Below are 9,148 nucleotides of genomic sequence, written 5' to 3' on the forward strand. Positions count from 1 at the left end.
TCTGTGTAAAATCTGTTTAATAACTGTTGTTATTTTCCATAAAAAAATACAAATACAAATACAGCAACACTATATCACCCATGGTGGCTTGTAAGGGAGTCATTTTGCATTGTTCCACCTATTAATCAGCAGGTGGCAGCAGAGTCAACCTTTTTCAATCTGACTGGTTTTCCAATGTACTGTAACATATACATGTATATATGTATGAGGAAAGAAGCTATAAAAATGAGTTCTTATTTTATTAAACTTTTCATTATGAACAGAAAGTATTTATTATAATATCAAAACACAAAATATAAATAGTAAACCTACAAGCTTAACTGTTTCAACTGATACTAGCTGTGCTGTATACAGAGGGGGGAGTGCTACATGGCAGCAGTGCTACACGTGAGAGACTGTTTCAAGCAGAGAAACTGTGGCTATAGGGCTGGGTGTGGTAAATAACAACAACATAACAAAAAAATGTAAATAAAACAAATCCAGTAGAAATTGTGCGAGTCTCAACAATATGTCCTTCAGGCGTGGCTAAGAGAGTTCCAGAACCCGGCACTGGCGCTCCGAATTGTCCACCACTCCCCTTATTCAGAAGATCAACGCTAAACCATCACATGGTCTAGTAAAGTTACAAGAACAGAAGGTTCTATGACTTTCCTATCATAAAGAAAAACAGATCCTGAAGTTAGCAGTCATTGTTGCAATACTCCAGGATTGTATCCAGTAAGATAAGGAGGGTAAAAAAAATACTCCAGGTATTGCATATAGAGAGAGTGAAGCCTAATTTATACTTAATTTGAAACTAAGTATTCACCAGGATTGAAGGCGTAGGGAGAGGTGAAGCTTGAGGCACCACCAGAAGGGTTGAAGCTCAGCTGTAATCTCCTCCATGTGTCCACTCTCCTTCAACTCCTCCCTGGCCCCCTCCCTCTCCTCACACTGGGGTGTCACGCTTCAATTCACTAGGGGAAGGGGGAACGCGGTCTCCCAGCTTGGTAAAGCTGGTGGAGTGGCTGGGCTTGGCAACGCTCTCCCCGGTATCGGGCGCTCTCTGACGGGCGGGCAAGGTGGAACACCGGCCTTTGGCCCTCGAGCGCGAAAGTTGGGGCGGAGGACCTTTCAGCATGAAGAGTTCACTGGGCGACGGGGCTTTGGGCTGGGGCGTCTCGGGGTCGGCAGGTGGGGTCTGTACTTGATGTGGGGATGTGGGAGACGCTGGTGTGTGTTCGCCGGGTGTGTGTGGAGGGGAGAGGGGGTCCGATGAGACCGCCGCTGGACCACGTGGGCCCTGGAGAACCAAAGGAACCAGAGGAGTGTGTGTGGCCATCTGCTGGAGCCTGGTGAGGCTGGTGGACTGGCTTGGGCGCGGCAGGCTGTAGCCAGGTTCAATGCCTCTCTGATGAGAAGGCAAGGTGGAGCAGCGGGTCTTGGGCCTGGAACCCGGCTCTCTGGGTGGAGGATCTATAAGCTGGAAGAGCCTGGGTTCAGAGGCCCGAATCGCTGCAGCAGAGCCTGTGATGCTGTGGGATGAGTCTCGCTTAGATGGGGGATCAGGGAGTGATGCTAGCTCTTTGAATTGAAGGTCTTCCTGCTTGGAAACCGAGCGGGGCAACTCCACATCTCCCGACATGCCCGATGAGGGTTCCTCGTCTATGATATTATGGAGGGGAAAAAAGAAAAACAGACAAAAAAAACGTAAGTTAAGTCAATCAATCAATCAATAAAGTTAATCAACAGACGTTTGCAAACTATAGAAAATATGACAACATGAAAGATACAGGGGATTTTACAGATATTGTTTGTAAAAAGGTTTTGATAAGGGAATACACAACTGAGAAGGAATCAGTCTCTCCTCACCTAACAGTCCCAGCTCTGCCATGAGGTCGTCCAGATTCATATCAACATGTTCCTCTTCATCTGCCTTCACTTCAAAAACATGTTCCTCTTTATCTGCCTTCATTCCCAAAAACAATTCCTCTTTATCTGCCTTCATTCCAAAAAAAAATTCCCCTTCATCTGCCTTCACTTCAAAAACATGTTCCTCTTCATCTGCCTTCCCTCCAAAACAATGTTCCCCTTCATCTGCCTTCATTCCCAAAAACAATTCCTCTTTATCTGCCTTCACTCCAAAAAAAAATTCCCCATCATCTGCCTTCACTTCAAAAACATGTTCCTCTTCATCTGCCTTCATTCCAAAAAAATGTTCCTCTTCATCTGCTTTCATACCAAAAAATGTCTCCTCTTTATCTGCCTTCACTCCAAAAAACTGTTCCTCTTTATCTACTTTCATTCCAAAAAATGTCTCCTCTTTATCTGCCTTCACTTCAAAAACATGTTCCTCTTTATCTGCCTTAACTTCAACTTCCTTCTCTTCTTTCCTTCTTCTTTCCCATCTCTTTCCCATTTCCTTCTTCTTTTCCATCTCTTTATCACCTCCATCAACTTCTATATTCACTTCTTCTTTGTCCTCGTCTTTTTTTTCTTCACGTGTTTCTGCATCTCCTCCTACTCCTCCTCCTTCTCCTCCTCCTCCTCCACCATCTCCTCCTCCATCATCCTCTATTCCTCCTTTGTTGCCACCTTCTTCGGCTGACTGCCTGAGCTCTGGGTAGCTGTCGCTGCTCCTGCTGGGTTTTTCCAGATCCATTTCGATGGCCACCTCCTCCAGCTCCTGCTCCTGCTCTCGTACTTGCTTCTCCTCCTCTTCCTCCTCCGCCGCCTTCTCCTCCCGTTCCTCCCATCGTCCCTCCTCCTCCCGCTCAGCCTCCGTTGGTGCCTCCACCACGATGCTAATGTTGCCGGCGTGGCATCTGGAGGCTCTCTTCGGGGAGTGCTTCTCCTGCTCGGTGCTCAGCAGATACTCCATCAGGAGAGCGTTCTCTTTCTTCAGCTGCTCCCGCAAGGAGCGCGGTACATCTGGGATCATCCACGCCACCAGCATGCTCAGGAACATGGCCAAATTCTAAAAGGCGCGTTAAGAAGAGAAGAAAAAAAACACAGGGTATTGTGTTGGTGAAACGGATAAAAGTGTCGTCTTGAACTGAGAACACACATAAGGTAAAACTGTAATACATTACATTACATTACAGTCATTTTAGCAGCTAATACCTAGCGCTAAGGTAAAAGTGCAATATATCTGATACCTAATATACTAATGCTGCTTGAATCGGGCGGCCAGGCAGCAATAGCTGAATGAGTAGAGAGGCTGCTGTGGAAACAATTCCCGGCCCCAGCAATGTGTCCCTGAGCAAGACACTCAACCCCAACTGCTCCAACCTGTGCTCAAGTCTGGCAGCAATCAGCTGGGTGAAGCTGAAAACTGAATATCCCCTGTGGGATCAAATAGGTCTAAAAACATATTTTTATTATTATCATTATTATTATTATCATTATTATTATTATTATTATTATTGCAGGAGCTGTACCACTCTATTGTGAATGTCACCAGTGGTTGTTTGATGACCGGGTCATCAGTCAATAGGAGACCCAGTAGGAGACTCTTTGAGTCTCCGCCGGTAAAGGCTTCATGGGGTGTGTAATTGATTGAAAATAGTTTTTTTTTTTGGGGTGAACTACTCCTTTAAGCATGGTATACTCTCTCAAGACAGATTCTGCTAATAGCTGAATCTGTCTGTGAATGAAGCGTATAATCAACGTGGATTTGGTTTTTGTTTGTCTTTTCTTCTGTACCTAAATAAACCTTTAGCACAATTTATACTAAATGAAATTTAACCAAGTTTTGGTTATATATTATAGATTATAATTCATGTTCACTGTATAGCTCAGGGTGTAGGCAACTTTGTAGATGGTGAGGGCCACTAAATTTCCACACTCACACTGGGGGGCCGCATTGTTTATCGGCACTCTCGCCAGTAGTACCCCATTACTCAAAAAGCCCATAATAGTCACATATGTGATAAATAAGGGATATTAACAATTATTATTCGTTGTAACTTTGTTTTTATTTAGCATTTAGTAATGCTTCTATCAACTTACTACAGTTGTACTGCTAAACAAAACTTTTCCTGAGTATGCCTTTCAGAGTATTGCTGTAACCTTGGCTTAAAAATATACAAAAATGAACACTAAAATTATAATTAATAAGGCTTCTATTAAAATAAACGAGAGCGCGCTCTACTGGTGGACTGTTGTAATTAAAATGGTTCATGGAAAGTTGCATGTTTGGAACAGCTGAAGGCAATAGTTCAACATTTCGGATATGTTTAGATTACTTTATTTTTCTTTGTGATTTCAAAAGTGCGGCCTGGGGCCGCATTGAGTGACGGTGCGGGCTGCATGCGGCCCGCGGGCCGCCAGTTACCCATCCCTGGTATAGCTGTTAAACACAAAATACTTTATAAGACTTCCTAAATGAGCTTATAATGCATTCTGCATGCATTATTCATAGGAAGTCTAGTCTAGGAATCTAGTCTTTTCATACCTGGAAGAAGATGACAAAAGCCAGTCTTGCAGCAAGGAGAGACCAGTACTGTTTTGAGAAGGAGTAGGGATCCTTTGACCAGGGCGGGTCTCTGTAGTCCCTAAACCTAATACACAGAGATAGATGGCGTTAGATTTTTAAACATACTAGAATCTTCCTGGAAACGTAAAGCCGTTTATATCAGGTTTATATTATCCTAGCTGATCTCATCCCTTGAGATCAGCATGCTGGTTTCTCAGAAAGCGAAAGGGTCAGGGTTAGGGTCAAAATGTCACAGTTGATGTCGCGTGAGGGTAAGCAGCTCTCTTATAAGATTTAACGGAAGGATCAAGGTTGGTCAAGGTTGGCAGCGTGACCTAACCTGCACATGGTAACCCCGTTGATGAGCGTGGACGTTGGCGCTGAGCCTGGCTGGAAGTTGCTGACGTTGAAGTAGGACAGCGAGTGCTCCGTGTAGCCTGTCATTGTGCCATTCACGCTGTACATGTACTGGTACAGCATGCGAGGGATGAAGTCGGACGTGAAGGAGATGACGAAAGCCTGGAGCCAAAAAAGACAGAGGGAGATCACAATGCTGCATGAGATCACCTGATCACCTGTAAGAATCATCACCAGGCTGGCAGGCAGCATCAGTCACAATAAACTGTGAACTTATCAGATAATCATTTTTAATCAGAAGAGATCAACGCTGGAGCAACACGGACATTTAAAGCCTTTTATTATTTAGGTGCAAGTATACATTGACTGACGTTTCGGTCTTTCGAAAGACCTTGTATACTTGCACCTAAATAAAAGGCTTAAAATGTGTTGCCCCAGCGTTGATCTCTTCTGCATCTGTTGTCCCTACCCCTGTAACACACCGGACTGGCCGTTTAAGGCTGAGGCGCAACGGTAGAATCCCTTTGTTTTGTAATAATTTTTAATCATTGGGAATAATTTATGGTGGAACAACTCTAAATCAAATCTTTACACAACATACAACCAAGAAATACAGTATAACCACTGTAGACACTGAACATAAATAAATGAAGCTAATATCATTGCATATTGGACATGAGATGATGGCAGACACTGTCACTGAAAACCTTTGAGGGGAAAGAGTTATCACTTGTTATGCAAGGATGGCTGTGGTCTAAGTGTGTCTCAGTGCCCAATGTGAAACTCGAAAGACAATCTAAACACACACACATGCCCTCACTTACATTTGTAATGACAGAGAACTTGCTGATCCCAGAGAGAAGTTGGTGCCAAATCCCTGGAGATTGCATGCATCACGAAAAGAGACAAAAAAGGAGAGGGAAATGTGTGTATCCACGTGTATGTGTAAACAGGTGTCCGTGTGTGTGTCCGTGTCCGTGTGTGTGTGTGTGTGTGTGTGTGTGTGTGTGTGTGTGTGTGTGTGTGTGTGTGTGTGTGTGTGTGTGTGTGTAACAAACAGACAGAGAAACAGTGAGATAGAAAGAAATTGAGGGCATGAAGTACAGGTAAAGAAGGTGAGTAAAAATTCAAGGACAGCTTTATTAAACATTCACACACACACACACACGCAAGCACGCACGCACGCACGCACGCACGCACGCACGCACGCACGCACGCACGCACGCACGCACGCACGCACGCACGCACGCACGCACGCACACAGACAGAGGATAGTGCAAGGTGAAGTGAAGCCATGCGCAGCATTGTTTACCTATGTCTTTACATCTCACAGCGTCTGGTCGGCGGATCTCTGAGACAAATTTTGCGGCGTCGAGGCGAATCTCAATGACGTTGTTGAGCAGAGCAAAGGCCGGGGCCAGGGGGAAGGAGGCCACGAACAGAGACACAAACCCGTACTGGATGACTGCAAACAGATCGAATATCAGTATTTTCTTTCTTAGGAAACTAAACTCTTTTAATAAAGCAACAAGCCTCAAGAGGCTGTGGTTTACAAGGATTACCTTAGCAGTTACCACAGCCTTGTGTGGCTTATTGCTTTTATAAAACGGTTCCTACAGTATACATACCTAGTTTAACAAAATAAAAACACAGCAACTGCATTCATTGATAATTTAAAGAGCATTCTTTTGGCATTTTCTACTATATTTAACATGCAGCGACAATGATTACAGAGACAGGAATGGCAATAGAAAGAGAGGGAATAACATGCGGCCTAGGTTGGATTTGAAGCCGGGCCGGCTGCATCATGGATTGAGCCTTGATATGGTATGTGCTCAACCATCACATTCACTGATAACAACAAATCATTCTGGCACCAGGCAATTTAGTTCTTCAGCGACATTTAGCACAATGGTTGCCAAGCAACACACAGATTCAGCAACACAGATGCAGCCATGGCCGCCACTGTTATTATTGCCAGGATTGCCATGGTAACACTACTTTTCAAGCAAGTATTGCCTGGCAATACTACGTTTTCTTCAAGACCAAATGGCATTTTTATTTCATTTTTAACACTTGAGTTACCTCTAATGAAAACTTGATTTTATGTAGTGAAGAACTGACTGCATCAACCATATTATTATTGTCTCCGCCAGGAGACTATGTTTTCACTTTCTGCCCCCCCCCCTCGTTGTCTCCGCCAGGAGACTATGTTTTCACTTTCCGCCCCCCCCCCCCTCGGCCAAGCTAACATTGGTCAAGCCTCACGTGACACGTGACAATACGTTAAAAGAGTGTGCTCGGATTGGCTAGTGAGACGCATGACGTATAGCGGCCTATAAATAGATGTGTCACTTTGAAAGAGTCTTGGTCACTCTTTCAAAGTGAGGTAAGACAGGAATAATCACGAAATGGCTGAGAAATGGCGGAGCAATACATTATGTAGACACACTGGTGTCATCACAATACGTAATATAAATAGCTTAGACAGGATTAATCAAGAACAGTACATTCCAGTACAAACTGAGATCACAGTTGATGACAGTTGATGAGCACGGTTCTGCTGGCGGAGACTTGTGCTCCGAGGAGCACATTTTCTAGTTATTATTGTTATTAGAGTGTCAGTGTCTGTCTCTCAAAAATTAAAATGGATCAAGGATGAGCAGGTAGTTAATTGATTTTATAATGATTTGTAGTCTTGTATGAATTTTAGATTTTGCGTAAATGAGCTATTTCGGCAGTGAATTGGATGCCGCGTCATTGAAAGTAGCAGATCTAAAAGCTCACAACATGTACTGTAATGCCATGACATGTTGTGAGCTTGTAGATTTTCTACTTCCGCTGCCCGCCGCCCGGCGACGTGATGCACGACCTGCTGTCATGGATACAGTAACACTTATTGTAAATATTACGTATCCCAGCTTTAAGACCTGACCCATAAACAGGAGGACTTGCCCTGACCAGCAGGAATTAGAACTGCAGAACACTGCTTCACAAAGTCTGCAGTAAAAAACTAAGAGTCTCCTTTGTCCCTGTTGCTATCAGCAGTTAGCAACAGGTAGATGGTACTTAAAGGAGACATCCGGTCATTTTAAGTGTTATGTTTGATGTGCGTCAAAAAGAACGAGCTAATGCTGGTTGCCTGTTTCTCTCCCGACCTGGCAACCTGGGGCTGCCATGCAGAGAGATAAGCAGCCCCAGCATTAGCTCGTTCTGTTATTAGCCGTTAGCTTCTCGGAGTTTTAGCGCCTGTTACATTATCATGGGACTCAACAATGAGTACTAGAAGCAAAAAAACAGACTTTGCATTTGTTAAAATAGGCGAATTTGGGCTATCCAGCATCCTACTATCATGCCAACGGTGGGGGTCGATAGGGGGATTTGTGGAGTCACGCGATTTCATTTCTACGTCGGTAAGTGATTTGACGCACATCAAACATAACACTTAAAATGACCGGATGTCTCCTTTAAGTACAGTTTTGAGGTATTTGTACTTTACTGGAGTATTTCCAATACTTTTAGTTCTACTCCATTACACCTCAGAGGCAAATATTGTACTTTTACTCCACTACAAGTATTTGACAACTTTAGTAACAAGTTACTTTTCAGATATAAATTATGATATTATGAACCATACATTAACCACTTCAGGCCTGTTTTATACATGGGCCATTTGAAAATAGCAGATCTACAAGCTCACAACGCGTCGCACAGCGACGCGTTGTGAGCTTGTAGATCTGCTATTTTCAAACCTTCTAGTACTTTTACTTTTGGTATATTTTGATGCCAATCATTTTGTACTTTTACTCAAGTAGCATTTGGAACACAGGCCTTTTACTCGTAAGGGCGCGCTCTCACCAAAAGTTGGCTGGCCGCTGTTAAACGCAGGTTGTGCGCGGCCACAGTTTTTTGCAGCCAGCGGATTCTAAAAAAACGCTGTGACGCACCTGTCACTCACATTCAAGACCGTCCCCGTAGCCCGCACCGCCACTAGTCACTAGACAAAAAATGTCTTTGCACTTTCACACTTGGGGTTCGTACATCTACATACACATTCAGATTTAAAATATAAAGTACTTACCCCATGGCCACGGATGTGACAACCATGTACGGGCCCTCATAAGTATCCGTATCTTCCGTATTGTTCAATAAAAAGCATTTTAATCCAATCAGTGGTCATTTTCTCCGTATGCTTTCAACTGCGCGACCCTAGCGGTTGAGAGGTGTATTGCACTGTCGGTACATTATAACTCTATGGGAAAATGGCCACCAATCGAATGAAAATGCTTTTTATTGAACAATACGGAAGATACGGGTACTTCTGAGGGCCCTTAT

General features: G+C 43.8%; 1 protein-coding gene across 1 annotated transcript in view; it reads right to left on the minus strand.

Annotated features, from left to right (window-relative positions):
• Positions 1 to 928: 928 nt before the first annotated feature.
• ano2a (anoctamin 2a) overlaps positions 929 to 9,148 on the minus strand; it is a gene marked incomplete at both ends in the record, with an annotated part of 29,176 nt that continues 20,956 nt past the window's right edge. Inside the window, 6 exons of the mRNA XM_084059579.1 lie at positions 929 to 1,644; positions 1,852 to 2,956; positions 4,436 to 4,541; positions 4,797 to 4,975; positions 5,638 to 5,690; positions 6,126 to 6,278. Coding sequence (XP_083915705.1) covers positions 929 to 1,644; positions 1,852 to 2,956; positions 4,436 to 4,541; positions 4,797 to 4,975; positions 5,638 to 5,690; positions 6,126 to 6,278 — 2,312 coding nt within the window. The remainder of the gene's footprint in view (positions 1,645 to 1,851; positions 2,957 to 4,435; positions 4,542 to 4,796; positions 4,976 to 5,637; positions 5,691 to 6,125; positions 6,279 to 9,148) is intronic.

This window comes from Gymnoscopelus microlampas (assembly GCF_963454915.1).
Source record: "Gymnoscopelus microlampas genome assembly, chromosome: 6".
In the NCBI taxonomy this organism is placed as follows: domain Eukaryota; kingdom Metazoa; phylum Chordata; class Actinopteri; order Myctophiformes; family Myctophidae; genus Gymnoscopelus; species Gymnoscopelus microlampas.